This window comes from Equus quagga, chromosome 5, assembly GCF_021613505.1.
Source record: "Equus quagga isolate Etosha38 chromosome 5, UCLA_HA_Equagga_1.0, whole genome shotgun sequence".
NCBI classification, from domain to species: domain Eukaryota; kingdom Metazoa; phylum Chordata; class Mammalia; order Perissodactyla; family Equidae; genus Equus; species Equus quagga.
The window spans coordinates 5,535,917-5,557,822 of record NC_060271.1 but is presented as its reverse complement, the minus strand read 5'-3'; the positions used below and the strand labels follow the sequence as shown (position 1 = coordinate 5,557,822).

Here is a 21,906-nt window from a genome sequence, read left to right as displayed (position 1 = left end):
GAGTCCCGGTGTCGGCTCTTCGCCCCGCCCCGCCCCGCCCCCGTGCTCCCCTTCAGTTCGCGGGCCGAGGGGCGCAGCCCCGCCCAGGCGCCCTTCGACGGGCTAGTTCCTTAGCACGCGCTGCCTCCTCCCCCAGGCGGTCGATCCTGGGGCCTGCAAGACCCATGGGACCCGCCCTCGTGCGAGTGCGTACGCTCAGCCCCCGCTCCCGGATCCGAGCCCTCAGGTCGCCCGCCCCCGGCCCGACCCCGCCTCCAGGCCCAGCCCCGCCTCTCATGCCGGGTCCCGCGCACGCGCGTCGCTCCTGCCCAGCCTTCCCCCCGCCCCCGCCGCCCCGCGGTCCCACGGCGCCAGGTCGCCCCCAGCCCCCTCCCTCCTCCCACCCTCTCTCCGTCCCACCCTCCGCAGCTTTGTGCCCGGGGCGCCCAGCCGTTTCCCCCTCAGCCGCGCCGCGGGAGGAGGGAGCCGCCGCGGAGGAGCTGCCGCTCGCTGCCCCGGGCAGAGACACAGGTAGGTGGCGGCCGCGGGCTGAGCCGCTCGCGGAGCCCGGGGCTCGAGTGGGGGCGGGGCGGGGTGTGGGGGAGGGGACGGCCGGGAGGGACAGGCGGGGTGTGGCCGGCTGAGAGGTGCGAGGATGAGGATGTTGCGGTTTGGGAGGTGGGTGTAAGGGTGGGGGCGGGGTGCTGGGCGTGTGAGACTGGGGGTCGGGACCGGGGCGCGAGCAGGGAGCAGGCTTAGCTTGGGCGGACTTGGGGAGGGGCGTGCGTGGGAATTCAGAGGGAGACGGAGAATTGCGGTCCTGGGGCGGGGAGAAGGGATCTTGGATCGGAATAGAAGGGGTGGGGTCTTGGGGTAGGGAAGAAAGAAGTTGGGGTTGTGGATTGTGAAGTCGGGCATGGCGAGGGGTGAAGGAAGGGGGTTTTGAAGGTTGAGGACAGAAAACAAGGAAAGAGATGGAGAGACGGGGGTCCTAGGAGAGGGAATCCCGGAGAGTAGGAGGAAGGGAAGAGTACCCGGTGAAGGACGGGGAAGGGGGCGTCGGGGGTGGGGGTGGAACGGCGTGGGGAAGGAAGGGAGGCAGGTGGGGGTGCGGTTGGGTCTGGGGGACAGGCAGCCGCATTTCAGGGTCTGGAAGGGTTGGAAGGGCAGGAGGTTTGAGAGGAGGGGCCAGGGGAGCTGGAAGTGGGGGAAGGGAGGAGCGTAGGATTTTTGGAGTGGGGACTGGATTTCCTGTGAGGCTCTAGAGTTAGCAGGTAGGAAAACTAGAAGGGTGTCAAGATGTAGGAGAGAGTGGCACGTTCCTGGAGGGAAGTAGGGACTGCTAGGCGTGACCCTTTGGACCTTGGGGGAGGAAGGGGTATGGGTGGAAGGCAGGTAGGAAAGTGCAAGTTATAGGAAAAAAGCAGTACTGAGAGGAGTTGAAAATGGAGTGCTGGTGGCGGCGCAGAGCAGTGAATGGAAGATTATTAGTTGGTTATTGGTGGTTTGGAGCTAGCTTCTGTTCGGGTTTTTATGTTAGAAATTTTCTCAAGAATACTGCATTTCCGGATAAACCAGGGGTGTCTGCAGCCTTGGGGTGAAGGCCGTGGGTTGCAGATGTTTTCCTGGTGTGTGGATGTGGGTGATTTCTACCCTAGCAGAGGGGAGGGGAGAGGCCTCAGTGTAGCTCTGTCCTGGCTCTGTGCCCACCAGCTCTTTCCTCACATGTCTACTATTTTTTATCTCCTCTCTGTCTCCCCCCAGCTTGAGCCGGTGAATACCAGAGGAATCAAACAGGTGGGTGAGATTAATTTTTAACTTTTTCTTTTGTGATTAAGGCTGATGTCATATTTTTATTCTTGAGAGACCGCATCATGCAGTGGAAAGAGTTTAAGCTTTGGAGTAATACAGCCTTGAGATTGAATTCTGGCTCTGCCACTTAGTAGCTCTGTTCCTTAAGTAAGTTACTTTACTTCTCTGAGCCTCTTCACCTGTTAAATGGCAGTCCCAGCCTCATAGGATTGTTGGGGATACATGAGATCGTTTTACATGGTACCCAGCACAATGCTTGGCAACTGGTGGCTGCTTAATAAATGGTAGCTGTCACACCCGCTCTTATTAGCATCGTAATCATTGATTGCTATGATTTATTATTCTGGGATTGTTAACTTTCTTTACCCTAAAGTTTTCTTATCTTTCTTTTCAAATTAGATAGCCATAGACTCAGCTCACAATTTTAATCCTGTTCCCTCTCTCCCTCCCTCCTCCTCCTTTCCTCCTCTCCTCCCCCAGTCCACTTGACTGGGATAGTCATGCTTTTTGCTTGGTAAACTGGCTTCAAGGTCGAAAAAGCTGTTATATCTAGTTATCAATTATTTTATCCTGCCTCTTATTCAAAATGACATGCTTCATGGAAACTTTGACTCATTTGTGGTGACCAACTACTAGAACATGCACTATTCTAGTATTTTTCTGTGATGTATGAATTACAAAACTGCCTATCTTTAGGGGGCTGGGAGACTCTCAGAGTGCCCCTGTTACTCTCTTGATCTAATAGAAAATATAGCTAATGCAGAGCTACACTGCACGTTGTTATTCTTGCAGATACTAATTAGTTTTCCAGTTTGTATGGGGTTTTACCATGGTTTGGGACAGGCCTGGTCTCCTGAAGTGGCCCATTTCTAATAAACCCCACTGTACATCAGCCAGTTACAAGCAAAGCCTAGTACAGAAGCTTTGTTTGGAATTCTCTCGTCTTTATGCTTCTTAACCTTGAAAAGTTTAAACATTAATTTACTTGTTAGACCATTTTATAGTACGTCCCAAACTCTCAGGAAACTCCTTTTTGGGAGAATGTAAGATTCACAAATTTGGTAGAAATCAAAGGTCACCAGGATTCCCTGAACCACGGTCACTTCCTCAAGAACCGTAGTTGAAGAACAGAGGCTTGGGGCATCTGGACAGATGATGTGGATTTACTCTTCAGGAAAGACCTGATTTTTTTCGTCATTTAGAAAGAGAACTAGCATTCGATGAGTAATTTAAAGATAAAATACAGCCAGAACTGTGACTTTTTTGACAATGATCCATGGAAGCAGAAGCTGCCAAGATTTGGGGCAGCTTGACGTAGCATCCTTACTCTGGTCCCAGTCTGCTTGTGCCCTCTGCTGGATGGAATCAGACTTTTCTGCTTTTCACCCAAAGTGGTCGTCCATTCATCCGTTTGTCCATTTTACCCCAAAGTTTGTGGAAGGCACTATTGGGGCTGAGGGTTAGGGGTAATTCAGATGGGCAGACCATGTTTCATTGTCGGGAAGCCTGTAGTGTGTTGATCCATTATTATGTGTTATTTTCCATAGAAGTTGCCTTTCTTCTATTAAAATCAAGTCATTCCTCTTTAGGGCCCTGCCTGGTGTCTACTTTCTGCTCTACAGGTAGAGTAGGGCTCTGAACATCCAATCACAGGTCTAAAGACCGAGGAGATCTGCTTTATCTCTTCATCAGGATTAAATCTGTGAGGTTGAAGGGGCCAGATGCTTGCTTCTCCTGGAAGAATAGTTTAGAGTAAGCGAGGCATCTCCTTAGCAGCAGGCACTGAATACTGGCAAGGCTATGCTCTGGGTTATAAGAGCTGGCACTGTGACAGGAATTTTTTTTTCCAGTTTTTAGATTTTTTTTTTTCGCCTGGTAGTACCAGTAACAATATACTCCTATCATCTGCTTTGCTTCTACCACCTGCAGAAGGGTCTGGCAAGTGGGGGAGGAGCCTGCAGCTGTTGCTTGGAAGAGGAGCTGGCTCCTAGCAACAGTAGCAGCAGGCCCTGCAGCTCAGAGCACTGTCCCTTTGAGGTCTCACCCTTCCTCTCCTTCGGTTCAGCAAATGTCTGTTGAGGGCTTACTCAGTACTAGGGGCTGTGTTGGACCTGGGAAAGAGAGACGAAGCAATTAAGTGCCTTGCCTTCAAAGAGCTCCCAGCTCTGGGAACGTGAGCAAGTGAGCAGACATAGTATGCGGTGCTAAGTGCTATGTAGGAGACACTGGTTCTCTGGGAGAACCAGATAGGCATGCGCTGGTGGCTCGTGCGGGCCTTAGGGAAGGTTTCCCAGGAGAGGGATAGTGGTTGAGCTGAGTGCTGATGAGTAGGAATTAGCTAAGTCAGGGAAGCAGAGAAGGATGTTCCAGCCGAAGGGAGCAGAATGGGTGAGGGCCAAGTAGGACAAGAGAGCACAGCCAACTTACCTGGCTGGTATGGCATGGCCAGAGAGCAGGGCATAGGAGATAAGCAGGAAAGGTGAGGCTCTCAGGCTAGGCAGGGCCCTCCTTTCTGATGTGCTTTTACACACATAATTATTCTCAGGGAAAACATGGATGGTACTGATGTCGCAAACAGAATCAGGTCTGATCTCCAGAGACTCAGCATTTTTCATCACTGACTTGATTTGCTGACACTTTTAAGTGGCATCAGAGCTACATCCTAGTCCTGCATTAACGCAGAAGAAGCTGGGTTAGTTCACTCTGAAAGTCAATCAGTTTTTTAGAGAGAATAGCAGCTTTTTGACCTATGTTATCTTGAAGTTTACCTCTCTTTTCCCTTTAAATTATTGTAGAATTGATAATCAGATACTTTCATTTTATTTAATTTCATAAGTAATTTGAAATATTCATTTCAATTTCTCATATATTTTGAAATCTCACAGTTGCTCAGAAAACAAGTAGTTATTCCAGTTAGTGCGTGGGCAAAAAATGTCGCCCACACCATTGTATAAATGCCCAGCTGTTTTTGATATTTTGTCTTACCTTACAAGTGCCCTAATAGTGCTTTAATAGATGTGATGCTTCCAAGGGTTAGAATAGCTTTTATTTTGCTCTTGTGGTGGAGGTATTTATTTGTAGATCCAAAAAACCCTGTTGCTCGTGGTCTCTGTAAGGTTTAGAAAATGAATTAACTTTAATTCCACAAATAGTCAGGGACTGTTACATGCCAGAGCACTTTTTAGGGAGTCTAGATGAGTTAAACATGGTCCCTCTTCTCGAGCTCAAACCAGCAGAGCACAAGTCCAGAGATAAATCAGTAGTAGAACAGTGAGCCAGGTACAACAAAGAAGGGTGTGGAAGATGCCAAGAAAGTTGTTAATTTCTGTTCTTTGTTCTGTGCAGAAGTATGTATAAAAAACAGAAATAGTAAATTCCATGTGTACTATTTGTAACTTGTGAATCAATAAAAATTCTGCACTTTTAATGGCTGCATAATATTCCACGGCATGGGCATATCATAATTTATTTAATACACTCCTGTTGGACATTTAGGTTGTTTCCAGTTGTTTTGCAAACATCAACTGTGCGGCTGTGACTTTCCTTGTAGGTGACTCTTTGGCCGCTTCTGTGATAACTTTTTCAGGGCAAGTTTTAGAAATGAGATTTGAGCTGGATTTTGAAAGGTGAGTAGGAGTTTACCAGGTAGACAAGAGAAAAGGAAGGGTCGGCAAGGGCATTCCAGGTAGAGGCAGTAGAAGCAACCTGCAGTGCTAAAATTCACAGGCAACTTGTAAGATTTGTTTCCCCAAACTAGCCATAGGCCTGCCTGGTAGGCTCATAAAGCTCTGGGCATAGCAAGATGAAGTTACGTGTTACGAATGGCATTTTAATTGGATTTGCTTTCCTTGTGCCTTACTTTTACAGTCACACCCAAGGCAATGTCTTGCTACCTCAACTCAGAAAACCACCTGGACCCAGGGCCCATCTATGTGCGAGAAAATGGGCAGCTACACATGGTCAATCTGGCCTTGGATGGCGTCAGGAGTAGCCTGCAGAAGCCAAGGCCTTTCAGACTGTTTCCCAAAGGCTTTTCTGTGGAGCTTTGCATGAACAGGGAAGATGATACTGCCCAGAAAGAGAAGACTGATCATTTCATCTTCACATACACCCGGGAGGGGAATCTTCGGTACTCTGCCAAATCCCTCTTCAGCCTTGTCCTAGGCTTCATCTCCGACAATGTTGATCACATTGATTCCCTTATTGGCTTTCCTGAGCAGATTGCTGAAAAGCTGTTCTCTGCTGCTGAAGCCAGACAGAAATTCACAGAACCAGGTGCGGGGCTGAGGGCTTTGCAGAAATTCACTGAGGCCTATGGAAGTCTGGTGCTCTGCTCCCTGTGTTTGCGAAACAGGTGGGTGTTCAGGTTAGGATATTGAGTATTGTATTGGGTGTGTTAATACTGTCGAGCTCTGGGGCTTAGCAGCTTGGGGGTTTCCCCCATGAAATAGAACTTCCAAACACAAATTGGTGGGCCGTTTTGAGAACAATCACTGTCTTTCTAACCCCCTCACCGTCCCAGACAACACTTAGCTTTATTTTGAAAACACTTTACCAGGATTAGTTGATTGCCATAGTTCCTCCATTAGGTAGAAAGTACTCTTCTGCCAACTTTCCTGGTAAGAGAAAATAGAAGAAACAAGATGTGATCTGCCAGATCTCTCTAGGTATGCTCTTGGGGATGTGAAGATTAGTAACCAGAGTTCTGGGCCCTGTTCCAGTTTTTAGACCGCTAGATATTGAGCATTAGATAAAAAGCAACTTTAAAAGAATGAGTAATTAAAATTGTACGTGTCTTAAAGTTGGGAAATTTTCAAATAAGTTCCCCAAACCAACACCAAGGTCTGTTTGTTTTCCAAGAGAGCAGATGTTTTCTCTTAGGACTTGACTTTGCTCAGACTTTTATTGATTTAAAGTTTTTGTTCTGCCAAGATGTAAAGTGACTTTCAAAGCATCTACTAATTAAGAAAATGGACATGGAAAGAATTCAAACATAAACACAAAAAGATATAAAGTGAAACATAAGCCTTCCTCCCATCTCATCTCCTATTTCCTCTCCTCAGGGGCAACTGCTGTTATCAGTTTCTTCTATATCATTCCAGAGGTGTTCTGTGCATATACATGCGTGTATAGCTCTCCCCTTCATTACAGGAATGGAAGCACACTGCTTACATTGTTATGCACCTTGCTTGCTTCACATATTTTGAAAAGTATTTACCATGAATACCTGTCGAATTTTAAAGTAACTGTGTGGTATACCCCTATGTGAACTTTTTTGTAGTTAGAAAATGTGAAAGGTAGCTTACTATTAAGATGCATAATCACTATGACCATTAAAACAAGGCTAAACAGAGTGTGTGAGAAAAGAGGAGAAAGTCTTACCAAAAAGCATAAGCTAAGCTCTTATGCTTAAAAAAATAAAGAGGCAGTCTTTATTTAATCAGCTCATAGAATTAGTGGTTTTACCCCAGGCCAAATATTGTTCTTTATAAAGACAAGACATAAACGCATGCAGACAAGAATAGAACCGGGGACTCAGGAGCTGAGCAGGCACCTTGTGGAAGCTCTCTCTGTGCTGTGGTCTCAGGCATAGCTGGGCCTGGGGCTGCTGTCAGTGGAAAAGAAAAAAATTACCTGTCTAAATGAAAAAGCCAAGCAATATTCCATTGTAGTTCATACATTGAAAATAATTTTATGCCTTCGCTTTTTGTTCCAAGTTATTTATGTTCATTGGAGAAATATTAGAAAAATGAAAAATAGAATTATGGTATGTACCTTGTTTTAGAATTATTTTATAAATGCAGTACATACTATTTTGGAGATACATAAAACTGTAATATTAAATTCATAATCCCGCCATTCATGGTTACATTTTCAAACATCTTGTTTTTCTTTTTTTGAGGAAGATTAGCCCTGAGCTAACTACTGCCAATCCTCCTCTTTTTGCTGAGGAAAACTGGCCCTGAGCTAACATCCAGGCCCATCTTCCTCTACTTTATACATGGGACGCCTACCACAGCATGGCTTTTGCCAAGCGGTGCCATGTCCACACCCGGGATCCCAACCAGCAAACCCTGGGCTGCCGAGAAGTGGAACGTGCGAACTTAACCACTGTGCCACTGGGCCAGCCCCCTCAAATATATATCTTTATACATTTGGGAGTATACTCTATCTACGACTTGTATTCTCTTTTTTCCCCCCACCTAAGCATTATAAGTTAAGTATTTCTCATGGTAGTGAAAATCCTTTTATCCATTTGTGATGTCTCCATACTGTTCCAGTGGTCAGATTGGATGAGAATAGCACTTTCATTCATGTTTGATGAGCACATAAATTACTGTAGCATTTCTGGAAAGCTACTTGGCAGTATGCATCTGGAGCCTTAAAAACATCCGTACCAGTTGTTTGCCCTTTAATTCCATTGACTAAGAATCTATTCTAATTTCTAATGTAATAATCAGTTACAGGAACAAATATTTTTACATAAGCCTGTTCATTATAGTACCATTTGTAATAGTGAAAACTTGAAAGCTGAATATCCAACAATAGGAAATTAGTTAAGCAAATTATGGTACATTCATATGATGAAATATTATATAACTATTAACATAATATTCAAAGATCATTTAAAATCATGTGGAGAAATGTTTGTTGTATAAAAAGTGCAAGAAGAATTAAGGTTACATATACTATATGATCCTAATTTTGCTTTAAAAATGGCAGTTTTTATATGTATTGAGTATATAGAAAGAAAAAAAGAAACCCATGGAAATGTAGTCTAGATAGTGAAATTGAAATTGGTTTTAATTTTTTTAATGTCCATATTTTCTTAATTTTTTCTCCAGGGAACATGTATTACTTTTATAATCGGAAAAATATAAGGAACTTTTTAATGTACTCTTTTGGCTAATATTTTATTGCAACAGTTCCAAACTTTACTGTCTGAATTTATTCAGATACAAGAGTAAGATTTTCAATTATAATCAAAAACTTCCCTTCTCCTTTTGAATCCCCAAAGGAAAATAGGAAGGGGTAGGAGATTTGGGTTTGCATTTGCAATCCAGGCTTGAAGCTGCAGCAGCAAAGGTTTTACCAGCACAGAAGGGTTCAGGTTGGAGGGAAAGAGCTTGAGAAAATAATTGACAATAAGATAATTGGGTAGGTGCAGGCATTGATGTCTTGAGGTTGGGTCACAAAGCTTTCCGCCAGAAGCAGAAGCCAGTCTCTTTGTTGACTGGGTTCCAGCCCTACAAAACTCTTCCCTGTGTTGAAACCCCAGTGACTTTCAATCCTATTGGTGGTCTCAGGGAGGCAAGTATGTTTTCCTTAAAATATCACGCTGTGTGACTGAAGTAATTACAATAGTTACCGTTTAGTGAGGGCCTATAAAATGCCATGTGCTTTTGGAATATTGTTTCTCATTTTCTTAATCCTGAAAAGTAATCGTCAGCCCCATTTTCCAGCTGGAGAAATTGAGGCTCAGAGAAGTTAAGTAGCTTTCTCACAATCACACAAGTAATTAAGGTTGTTAGAATCCAAACTCAGGCCTGTCTGACACTAAAATATATCTCTGCTCTTTCTGTTGCTTCTCTGCTACGTGGTTCTGAACTCTACGGGGCAAATTGGAAGACTTGTGTGAGCAGGACTCTAGAGCTTTGATTATGTCCTAGAGAAGCATCTAAGAGTGTCTGTGGCTTTGTGTGTTTGTTTCTCAGTCTTCATTTTTGTAGTGTTTGTTAATCATGTTATACATTGTTATGTACTTGACAGCTAACCTTTGTTTCAGAATTACTAAAAGTCTGTTGGTTAATTGATCAAAGGATGTGTGTTTTCCTTTCTCTGATTGCCAGTAATCCCCCAAATCTCCATTAACCCACTGCAGCTCTGTGATTGGAAGATGGAAGCCGGCAGCAATTAAAATAGTCTGAGTAAATAAGGCTCGTTTGTGTACCCAGCTGAGCTTGGTCACCAGGCAGCTTAGAGGGGGTATCAGTGCCCCAGGCCATCTGTACCTAGCAGTCAGGCCAGCGATCTGCTTCAGTACATCTTATTTTGGTTGGAAGTAGGAAGAGAAGAGATTTAACTCCCCTCTTGCTCTCAGATTATTGCGTCCTGTTTTTGGTAATTATGATCCTGTTGACAGAAGAGAGATGTGAACGCTTTTAAGTGTAACCCCACTGATTCTAGCGTACTATCTTGCGGTGGAAACTTCTGGAAATCCGTGAGGAAAGTGGATGAGAAAGGCATGCTCTTGCTACAAGTCAGTTTCCCTGTTCTCTTAGGATCCTCTCCTCTTGTTTCCTGTCACACCTAATCCCTCTTCGTTTTTTCTCACTTACGTCATCTGAAATAGATGAACAACCAACTAGAAAGCAGGGCGGAGCTGGTAGCCTGGGCTGTGGAATGCCTTTTTAATCTCCTTTTCCTCTCCGGAGGCCTCCCTGATGTTTCCTGATAACAGTTTGGCGAGGTGCTCCAGTGTAATTGTGCTTGTTCACAGGTTTATCTTACCCATCTGGATTACAAGGAGTCCTTGTGGTAGGAGGGCTGCCCATACTTCGAGAGTAAAGTTAGCAGGATAACAGAGGCACAGTGGAGTGGGCAGCCACTCAAGCTTGTGTTTGAGTAGAAAAGATAAAAAGTCATCTGCTGATATCTCTTGGTATGTTCTTGGGGATGTCAAGATTAGAACCCAGAGTTCTTGGCCCTGTTGCAGTTGTTAGACCACTAGATACTGAGCATTAGGTAAAAAGCAACCTTAAAGAATAATTGAGTATCCTGAGGTTTGGAAATTCTCGAATAAGGTCCCAACACCAGCACCAAGTTCTGTCATGTAAGATGATTATTCCACCGTCAGGTAAAAAAACTTTCAAGGCATTTACTAATTAAAGAATTCAACCTGTGCCCACATGGTAATCAGTGAGTCTGCTTATTACCTAGTACCTTGTCCTGATGGAATGTTGACTGTGGCACAAAGCCACAAGTGATGATGTTATAAAAGAAGGAAGAGAAAAGCTGTTGACTGCTCTCCCCACCCCACAGATATCTGGTGATTTCAGAAAAACTTGAGGAGATTAAATCTTTCCGGGAGCTGACCTGTCTGGATCTTTCCTGTTGCAAGCTTGGAGATGAGCACGAACTTCTAGAGCATCTCACCAATGAGGCCCTGTCTAGGTACTGCCTTGCCACCACTTGTAGATGAAATGTTTTGCTATTTTTTTAAAGGATGATCCAATGGGATCATCTTGAAGAATGCTAATTACTTCCCAATCCTGTGTTTATTTGCTAATTTTTTTTTTCCTAAAACATTTTCAGTCTCCACTTACATGGTACAAACAATATAGATTGGACAACTCTTAGGAAAATAAGTCAGTTGGTTCATTTTTCTGAATAACCTTTATTTCAACATGTAGTACTGGAAGCTACCTGGGTTGAAAAATGATTTTGTCCTTTATTTGTCCAGTCCTAGTTGATGCTGACAAGAGGTGAAAAGTTGTACAATTTTCTACAATCATTATCATATTCTAACTATCAGTGAACTAAAAAGTGAACTATTAAAGGCAGTCAAGTAAGTCCGTTTCTAGAACTATAATTTAAAGAAATTGTCCAGTTCATATCATTTGCAAATAGTCTGACTGGTCTCAGGTTACTCAGTCTGGCCAGCAGAGAGGAGGTCAGATGGATTCCGTTGTGGTTTCATAAACACCCAGAAGGATAGCAGCATTACAAACCTGAGTCCAACCCACTACCTGGGGCCTGCCTTAGTGACACCTACCCACGGCTCCGTCCAAAAGTGTTTCTGTGTGAGATTAGTAAAGGTTCACATTTCTTGTTGTCTTTGGGACAGTGAAGAACATTCTACACCAATTTCAGGTTAGCTGGATGGATTGGGTTATGAAGATACCTACAAACCCAATCTAAAAATCTAGATTTATAAAGCTAGTTAAAATTAAAGGATTGGTTGCTGTGCAAAAAGAATTCTCATAGGAGTTCTTTAGCAGACTTGCCTGACATAGTTGGTGTTTTGGGTTTTCAACAGGATTCGTTAGGAATGCACCTTTTGTGTTAAGCAAAGTATATTTGTCCCCTTCCTGATGTCCCTGTTTAGCTCATTTGCCCATATGCCATTAGTGCCCTCTGCCATCTGAGATTAGTACTACATGACACTTTGATCGCTAAGTTAACCCTCGCTTAGTAACTGAAGTAGCACCGAAAGATCTTTGTCTGTTAAATGCATTGGGTGTGAAATCGCAAGAAGTCGAGGACATTTTGTATTTTTTAATGAAATTTATGAAAGCATGTTCTCATACCTAGGCTGTCTCAAACCCTCTTTAAGTAATTTATTTATGGACTTTGTTTCCCTAGCGTAACTCAACTCCACCTGAAGGATAATTGTTTATCTGATGCCGGGGTGCGGAAAATGACAGCACCAGTTCGAGTGATGAAAAGAGGCCTTGAAAATCTAACATTATTAGACTTATCTTGTAAGTTTTATTAGAAATTATAGATTATTAATGTTGGAAGAATGGCCTTAGAAATCATTTAGTTCTTCATGTTAGAGGTGATAAAATTGAGGGGACTTTCCCAGGTGTCACAGCAAGTTAACAGAGCAGGACCCTAGGCAGAGGCTCTGACTCCTGGCCAGATACCTTTCCTGGCTTGCTGCCACCTCTTTAGGGGAGGAAAAGCCCTGACTGATTCATCCATGCCTCTCACTACGTGCACGTGGGGCAGCCTTTCATCATATTCCTAGCATATATAAAGGACATGTGGCTCATCTTTTCTTTCTTCACATTGCTGATCCATAGTGTCTGTCAGCTAGGTCTTTTTTTTATCAGTATTTGCTTGATGAAAATCTGAATGAATCCACAGTTCTGATAACTTACTCAGAATTAACCAGATATTGACTCCAATGGTAGAAAGCTGATAGAAATCATTTATGATTTAACTGAGCATCCATTGAGTATGTGGCAGGATGGTATAGTGTCAAAAGAATAGAAGGAGCAGGGTTTGCGGTCAGGGTAACACTCCTTGCAGTGTTACTTTTGTTAGCAGTTGTCTGCCCTTGGGTAAGTTATTTAACCTCTCTGAACCTTGGTTCTGGTTTCTGTAAAATGAAGATAATAATGAATGTCCTCCCTCCCTCCTAGGGAAGTGTATTCGTTCAACAAATATTTTTTGAGCGTGTACAATGTGCCAGGCACTGGGCCCATGACCTTGAGGCCTCAGTGCTACATGTAGTATTCTCTGATGTGAGAAGGCAGTACACAAGAAAGGATTCTGAAAACAATGCAAGTTAGTAAGAGTAGTAATAGTCTCTGTATCTAAGTACCTTTGAAAATCTTTTTAAAATAAATCTTTTTACTTTGGAGGTGAAATGGCTGTGAACAAAGTCTAATGTACCATTTTAATACGTTTTTATATGCTGTTTTCATGTGGTTCCAGATTAAACCCTACCTGGTTCATTTATTTTTCTGCTAACCCTCAGCTCCTAGAAAGTTAGAGCTATAAAGGATCTTAAGGATTATTTAGCGTGGCTCCTACATATTACAGATAGGCTAAAGATAAGATCTGTGTATTTAGTTTACTCTAAGTTTGCTCACTCAATATTTTATACTTTATCATTGTTCAGCTTTTTTTCTGACCTTGTTGTTGGCATTTTAGCAATAGTTATACTGTAACAGAATACTACCCATGTTTTTGACATCTAGGTAACCCTGAGATCACAGATGCAGGAATTGGATACCTCTTCTCTTTTAGAAAACTAAACTGCTTAGATATCTCTGGGACGGGGATCAAGGTAAGACTTGTGCTCCCTTCTCGTATTTTTCCACACTCACAGTTTGATATTTTGCTTCTGCTAATTGGTGTTTAGAAAGGGCCAGTATTTCTAGTAGTGATCCTTTGCTACTGAAAGCAAGTCAGGATTGACCTGAGGTGTGTGTTGCTGTTCTGTTTTCCCTTCGCCAGGACATCACAGCCATCAAACACAAGCTCCAGACCCACATCGGCCTTGTTCACTCCAAAGTGCCCTTGAAGGAATTCGATCACAGTAACTGCAAGACGGAGGGCTGGGCCGACCAGGTGATGCAGATTTCTCTCCCCTACAGTTAATGTAGTTTTCATTTTAATTCCAAGTGTCTTATTCAACACTTTGAACAAACGTTAACCCTTTTGGTATTCCTTGGCTGAATTGTCATCATCATGTCAAATCAGAGACACTGATGGCCTTTAACTGACCCAGCTACTTGAGGAAAGGTGTTAGATGCCTCTCCTTAAATCTCATGCTTCTGGCACTAGATTCTGCTTCATCTTTATTGGACGTAGGAGAAAATTCCGTCTTATAAATGACTCAGAAAATAAGTGAATTCTGGCTTGCTATGCAGAAAAGCAGTATGACCCACCTTCAGAAGGACAGATTCTCTTAGCAATGTGTATATACTAGAAAGAGAATAAGCCACACTGATAAGGATTCATATCTGGCTCTTCTCCCTTTTTGGGCAAATTTCTTACCACTCAGAGCCTTAGTGAGGTAAATGTCTTTTTCGCCTTTTTCTGACTGAGCCTTCCCATTTTTAGTTTCTTAGCTGACCTTTGCTTTGCCTCTCGTCTTCTTGATGGTCTTTCCCAATGTAGTAGAGTACAGACTTAATTAGGAAGTCACAGGGTGACCAAGGAGCGTAGCAGCCATAGCTGCCAGCTTACCTGTGGCTGGTCCTTTCTCCTTCAGACACTTTAACCCAAGGTCTGTTGGCGGAAGCCTAGAGGCCCCCCGCAGACTGTTTTGTTCCGGATCCCTCCTCGACTCAAGCTATAATGCCCGATGGTGGACCTGTCCAACCGCCTGGTTGTAGCATCACCTCCCTGTAGAGAAGCAAGGAGGGGGCAAGTGAGTCTGTGTTTCAGAAGCACTTTGAAGTTGGTCCAGAAAAATGCCTCCTGGAGTAATCACCACAGTGCATTGCCAGGCACAGTTGGTAGACCTGGGTGAAGGCTAGATGTATCCAGTGGACTTGAGGCGGGTGTGGGATGGTCGTAACAAAGGCTTGATGTAGTTTGGTAGCAGGTGACGTGGTAGAAAGAGCACAGGCTATGCCGTCGGAGAGCTGGGTGTGGGATCCTGGCTTGATAACGCCATAGCTGTACAACTTGAGGCAACTTTGAGTCTCTGTTTCTTCACCTGTGAAATGCAGCAACTGAGACCGCTCTAGCAGAGCTTGGTAAGGGGGAAGGAGATACCTGGCAGCCGGGCCTGGAGGGAGCTCATTGGGCCAGGGCAGCTTCATGCCATGCGCCGCGCGTGGGCCCCTGCGGCTCGGCAGCAGAGCTTCCTCCATGTCTTGTTGCTCCCTTATTGGAGTTGTTTCAGGCTGACTCCATTCCCCTCCTGCCTCACTCTCAGCAGGTAACACAGAAAAATGAAGCCATCTGACAGGAGTCCCCTTACTGCCTTATCTCTGTCTCCAAATTTCTCTGTTTGTTCAGCCATATTCTACCTCCCGCCTCTGTAGAGGCACAGATGTGCCACCTTATTCCAGTGATAAGCCCTTTAGAGTTGTTTTTGTTTTTTGTTTTCACTTCTATTCCCTAAGATCTCCGGCTTCCTCTGTGATGTTTTACTAGTAATTGTTTCCTTCTACTGCCTCACTGCATCTGCATTCTCACCTTGGGCTGCCTGTTTGCCTTCTGTGTATAAACATACTCGAGCTACCCTTGTTCTAACATGTGCCTCGCCCCCAGCACAGCGGTGGCTCGTTGCTATTTTTGTCTCCTCCCACCTCCTTGCTGCCTTCTCAGTTCTAAGTCCCTCGTAACCTAGTTCTGGCCCCGCTGCTCTCCTGCAGGTGTTCTCTGGAAGGCGGCACGTGCTCTCCTCCCTCACCTGCCGGGCTTCTCTGCAGTGCTGATGGAAACATGCGTGCCTTGTGCTTTTTCTCTCTTGGCCTTTCCCCGGCTCTCCCCTAACTTTCTCACTCCTCCCTCTACCTCTTGCTGAGTCCTCAATTCCTCCTGTCCTCCTCTGTCTCCACGCATTCTCCTTGTGATCTTAATTGTTCTCAGAGCCTTAGCTGTCCCTGCAGAGATGACATTATCTTCTCTCACACACTAACCTCTTCCTAAGGATCGTCCATAAATCTCCACCTGTCACCTCAGATCCAGCTTTTCCAGAACCAGACTTGTTTTCTTCTTCCTCTTCCCTGAACAGCTGGTCCTGTTGATGTTCTTATTTCTGTTAGTGGAAGCACCATTTTCCCCATTGCCCACTGACTGGCCAGATTCAGCTGTTCCTCATGGTGTTCTCTTAGCTCTGTCCCCATTTTCCATAATCAGGAAAGTATCATAGAAGGGGCGACAACTAATACTGATTGAGCGGTTTGTGTGTGCCAGACATGATGCTAAGCCCCGTATGTGTGTTATCTCATTTAATCCTAACAACTGCCTGATGGGGTATGTATTGTTACTAATCCGTATTTTACAGGTGAAGAAATTGAGACTCAAAAATTAAATCACTTGCCAAGAGTCCCCTGGTTAGTAAGTAGTGGAGCTGACTCCGGGACTGTGTTCTTAAGCTGTTGGACGGCCTCTGTGCCCTGAAAATGTTTCCTTGATTCTTTATGATCATTTCATTGCATACCGTAGTGAGAAATATTAAAGTTCTTGTTACTCATGGGAAATGTGAAATAATCATTTACTTTATTTTATTTATGCATGGTTTATATTCAGCCAAATTTCCAAAAGGATTTGTGGTAGCTTATAATAAAAATACATTTGTGACAGTTTTAAAAATGGAAACTGACTGTGAAGTGTGAGAATATGGAAACAGCGTTTTACACACACACGAGTTTGAGTTACAATTGGTATATTTTAAGGCATGAAAGTGACTCTGGGAATGCGTGAAAAGTATTATGACGAAGGTTTTAAACTTTAGTATTTAGTTTAAGGATATGCAATTTATTTCTAGCTTGGAATAGAGATGAAAATAGACAGGGCATTACTATAGATTTTTCCTGAGTCATACGAACATACATATCCAACATGTGTGTTTTCTGACCAACTCCTTTATTAAAACAGAACGTCCAGAGTTGACTTAGTTCTTATTCTTATCACCACTCATCTCAAGTAGGATTGCCACAGGGGTTTGTGTCTATGGAAAGGGAGCAAGGGGAACAAGGAAGGCTTGAGATTCAAAGCTTGAGATTTTGTTCGGATTCAAATCTTTCCAAATACATTTTAGATTGTTCTGCAGTGGGAGCGTGTGACTTCAGAAGCTGTGAAGCTACAAGAAACCTCGGAGCCTCGAGCGGCAGCTCAGCGCTTCTGTGAGACTTTCCCTTTCTTTTGGAGTTTTTTGCCTTTGAGTTATTTTTCACCCTTAAAGCAGTAAGCCTGTTTTCACTCAGTGGGAAAATAAGTTATGATAGAATTGACTTCATTAGATCAGCAAGAGTTGTATTCTCTCAACATAGGTTCCAATGTAAATTTACACAGCTTTGAGCACCTGTACCAGGAAAATAGCTTATTAAGTGGTGTAGGTATTTATTTATTTATATCCCATCTTGTTCCAAAAAAGATTTGTGGTGGCACAAAAGTAGATAGAGTACAGAGATTAAAAAGGAATTAAGTGTATCCAAAAGGTGGAAGCAACCCAGTGTCCATTGGCAGGTGAATGGATAAACAAAGTGTAGTATTTACATACCGTGGAATATTATTCAGCCTTAAAAAGGAAGGAGATTTTGATACATGCTATAACATGGATGAAGCTTGAAGATAATGATGCTAAGTGAAAAGCCAGTCAAAAAGGGATAAATATTGTATGATTCTTCTTATACATATTATACATATAGGAATCTCTTATACGAGGTTCCTAGAATAGTTAAGTTCATAGAGAGACAGTGGAATGGTGGTTGCCTGCGACTCGGGGGAGGGGTAACAGAGGGTTAGTGTTCAATGGGTACAGAATTTCAGTTTTGCAAGATGAAAACGTTTTGGAGGTGGATGGTGGCAGTGTTTGCACAACAGTGTGAATGTACTTAATGCCACAGAATTGTACACTTAAAAATGGTTAAAATGGTAAATTTATGTTATAGATATTTTACAGTAATTTTTAAAAAGAGTTAAGTGATGAAATTGGAGTGAGGGAAAAATAAAGGTAACAAAGTAAGAAGAATCCAGGGCGTATCAAAAAATACAGAAAAAGGTTGTAACATTTGCTAGAGTTGTGCCACAAATTTGGCTCTTAGAAGGCAGTCCGGTCCAGATTTTGAATAGTAGTAGGTAACATTTTTTGAGCTTTTACTGCGTGCCAAGCATTGTGCTAAGCACTTTTTACACATTATTTCATTTATCTTCACATCACCCTTATGAAACAGGTTTTATATCTTTATAAAGATGAGAAAAGTGAATTTCGAGATGAGTCACTTGCCCAAGGTCACTTCCCCAGGAAGTGGCAGAGTACCTGCCTTCAGCCTGTGCTCGTGCCTGTGCCACTGTTACTTGACTGGGCACTTGGAAGGGAATAAAATTAGTCCAACGCCACTTGTTGGGGCCTTTGTTGTTTCCTTGGATCATCTTCTGGGCTTAAGCGGGCATTATCAGGCCAGTGGTAAACTCATCGCCCTTCCCTCCTGTCGCTCTTATAGATGGGAAGCGGGCTCGAACAGAAGCCCCAGGGAAGTGTCCGCTGGCAGATACCCACATGAACTCTTCTGAGAAACTCCAGTTCTATAAAGAGAAAGCTGCAGACTGCCATGGGCCATTGTTGAAATGTGAAGCTGTCTTAAGCCAGGAGTCAAAGAAGAGCAAGAAGAGAGCTTTTGAGGAGCCAGAGAAGGAACAAAGTAACTCTTCACAGTCTTCAAAGCAGAAATATGTGTGTCTTGCTGTGGAAGACTGGGACTTGTTAAATTCTTATTGATTGGCAGATAGAAATTGACCTTTCCCCCCCAGCTCTAATGTATGAGGAGAGGGGGCTGATGACATTTTCCTTTTTGTTTGAATTTACCTATGGCATTAGCATAGCAAGCAGATATTTCTACTTTTGTGGTGGGGGAGGGGAGTACTATGGAAGTATGTAATTTCTAATGTATATTTTCAATACATAGTAATTTTTCAAATAAACGTTTTGCTGTCCATAAATTCTGCTTGTGAAATATAGACTGGAGCAACTAGAGATAAGACTTTGGGGATGGAACGCCGTGTGAACTAAAAAGGCAGCTTCACGTGATTTGTTACTACCCCAATTTGACCTAGCCCATAGGATATATATACACACACACACACACGTGCTCCCATTATTGAATGCCTCCTATGTGCCATGCCCTGTCCTCTCAGTAACCATGGAAGATAGATATTAGCCCCAGTTTAAAGTTAAGAAAACTCAGCCTCCAGGTAAGTGAGTCGTTCTGGGTCACAGAGCTTGAAGTGACAGCACTAGAACTTGTCCTCCTTTTGCTCTAACTCTGAAGCCTACTCTGTTACCTCGCCTCCTTAAATGCTAGTTAGCATTTATTAAAATCCCAGCTATTCAGTCTGTGAAGTAAACTGCCAGGAATCTTCACGAGAGTCCTGCAAAGTGAGGATTGTCACCTCTATTTGATGGATGAGGAACCTGAGACCAATAACTTGCCTTGGACCAGTGTTTCTTGAGCTTTATTGTGCATGCAAATCACCTGAAGATCTTGTTGAAATGCAGATTCTAATTCAGTAGGTTTGGAGTGGGAACGGAGATTGAGCATTTTTAACAAGTTTGCAGAGCATGCCAGTGCTTTAATTTGTGGACTATACTTTGAGTAGCAAGGCTCTAGATCTTCACTGTCCAATATGGTAGCCCCTGGTCACATGTGGCCATTGAATGCTTGAAATGTGGCTGGTGCAAATTGAGATGTGCTGTAAATCACTGGATATCAGATAGACCAAAGTACGAAAATATGAATGAAAAGTATCTTCAGTTTTTAAGTATTGATTATGTGTTAAAATGGTATTTTTGATGTTAAAAATACTGATTTCATCTGTTTTTATTTTTCTCATGTGGCTACTAGAAAATGTACGTGGCTTGCATGTGATTTGTGTTATATCTCTATTGAACAGTGCTGCTCTAGACCTCACTCCATTCTTAAAAGGTGAGCTTAAAGCAAGACTTACTGGCAAATAGAAGGAAGGAACAGAAGACCTCAAGGAATTAAGAACGTTGGCTTGACATTTGGAAATGCTCTGGAGTTTAACCAGGATTTTAATAAAGGTAGATCATGCATCTGATACATGTTGTATTTGCTATTTAGAGCTAGACAAGGTGCCACTTCTGGAAAGCTGGCCTGTTGCCCAAGATCGTATCAAACACTCTGATTTTTGAAATTGATAAAATGAGAAAGGCAGATTCCTTGTAGATTGTTTTTCTTTGTAGAAGTAGAGTTGAGTTATAAAATGTCATTTGGATGGATAGTAGCACACCTTGCCGAATTCCTGGTGCAAATAAAGAGTCAGCCTTGCTTGTCAAACTTAGCATATATCATTAGTCAAACTTGAATCTAATTTGATCAGCTCCCTCCAAGAACACCCCCTTGTTGCTGTGTTGCAATGCTTTGTCAGAAAGTGGCATCTGGAATTACTTTTCAAACATCCCACCTGTTTTTATCATCTTGGAGGACAAATCCTTCAGAGCAACTTCTGATCACTTTTTTTTTTTTTTAAAGATTTTATTTTTCCTTCCCCCCCAAAGCCCCCTGGTACATAGTTGTGTATTTTTACCTGTGGGTCCTTCTAGTTGTGGCATGTGGGATGCCGCCTCAGCATGGCCTGATGAGCGGTGCCATGTCTGCACCCAGGATTCGAACTGGCAAAACCCTGGGCCACTGAAGCAGAGCGCACGAACCTAACCACTAAGCCGGCCCCTGATCACTTCTTTTTTATAAACACAGTGTACTAAATGCTAAGATTTCATTTTCTTGAATCCTTTTTTTCTTTCAAGGATCACATTTTTCTCTGCTGGTGATTCTTTTAAAGAAATATTTCTTGTTTCATCTGAACAGTTCATTGTAGTCATTCAAATGGAGTTGTGATAGTCCAGGCTTTGTTTTAATGATTGTGATGAAGGTCAGGAATTTATGACTAACATAAAGTAGATGGGGTAGTTTGTGTGTGTGTTTAACTTACATGTGAGAATTAGCTGTTTTTAGAGTTTCTTGTTTCTTAGAATTCACTTGCTGACTCATTAGGAACTTTGGACAAGTAAATCAATTCTGCTAATCCTCAATTTACCTTTTTAAAACTAGGTGTCCTACCTACATAATGCTTGCAAGAATGAATAAATCAATATTCTCCAAAGTAGGATCTGTGGACCCTTGCCCCAGAGCATCCTGGAGTATTTGTTAAAATGAAAACTCCTGGACCCTACCTATCTTTACTGAATCAGAATCTTTTGGTTTGTTAGAATTACGTAAGAATCTGACATTAGGCTAAGTTTCTTCTCATGCATTCATTAAAAAAATTCTGAGCTATTCATTTGAGAAGATTTAACATGTTCCAGGTGCTGGGGCCTCAGCAGTGAACAAGACAAAAGAGAGTGTTTACTTTTAGGGAGCTTACATCCAAGTGGGACGTTCATGTGGGGTGAGTCACACAAGAAGTGAGTAAATAAGACGGTCAGTCAACAAAGTGCACATAGTGATAAGTACTTTAAAGAAAGTAGAACAGGGTAATGGGTTATTGGGGGATGGGGATGGGGAGAATTAATTCAGATATTTAATTTATTGAGGGGTTTCCAGAAGGCCTCTCTCAGGAAGTGATGTTTGAGCTGAGAAGTATGGTAAGAAGGAGCTAATGATGCAAACATCTGGGTGCAGAGGGTCTCAGGGAAGGTTGAACAAGTGCAAAAACTTGAGCTGCAGATGCTTGGCACATTCAAGAGACAAAAGGAAAAAGCGAAGGCCAGGTGGCTAGTGCATAGTGAAGAAGGGGTGAAAGGTGAGTTTAGGGAGAGAAATGGCAGACCATCTAGGCCTTGTGGTTTATGGAATTTGAGTTTTGCTTCAGTGTAACAGGAAGCCACTGATAAGTACAAATCACATGTGATCTGATTTATATTTTGAAGAATGAACCCTTATTGCTTGATGGGCCCAA

The 21,906-nt window shown here is 43.0% G+C and overlaps 1 protein-coding gene across 4 annotated transcripts; it reads left to right on the top strand.

The window, feature by feature from the left end:
• Window positions 1-378: 378 nt before the first annotated feature.
• Window positions 379-18,939, top strand: LRRC42 (leucine rich repeat containing 42). 4 transcript variants are annotated; one of them, XM_046662803.1, is made up of 9 exons: window positions 379-510; window positions 1,744-1,776; window positions 5,659-6,145; window positions 10,834-10,965; window positions 12,157-12,275; window positions 13,503-13,591; window positions 13,762-13,875; window positions 17,027-17,172; window positions 18,432-18,649. In XM_046662803.1, exons 3-9 carry the CDS (start codon window positions 5,673-5,675, stop codon window positions 18,499-18,501), a joined length of 1,143 nt encoding a protein of 380 aa, XP_046518759.1. In that variant the 5' UTR covers window positions 379-510; window positions 1,744-1,776; window positions 5,659-5,672; the 3' UTR covers window positions 18,502-18,649. The 4 variants fall into 4 exon arrangements, with proteins under 4 accessions (XP_046518759.1, XP_046518756.1, XP_046518758.1 ...); XM_046662800.1 differs by having other exon boundaries at window positions 383-510; window positions 17,027-17,111; window positions 18,432-18,939; XM_046662802.1 differs by lacking the exon at window positions 379-510 and adding an exon at window positions 633-657 and having other exon boundaries at window positions 17,027-17,111; window positions 18,432-18,939.
• Window positions 18,940-21,906: the final 2,967 nt, after the last annotated feature.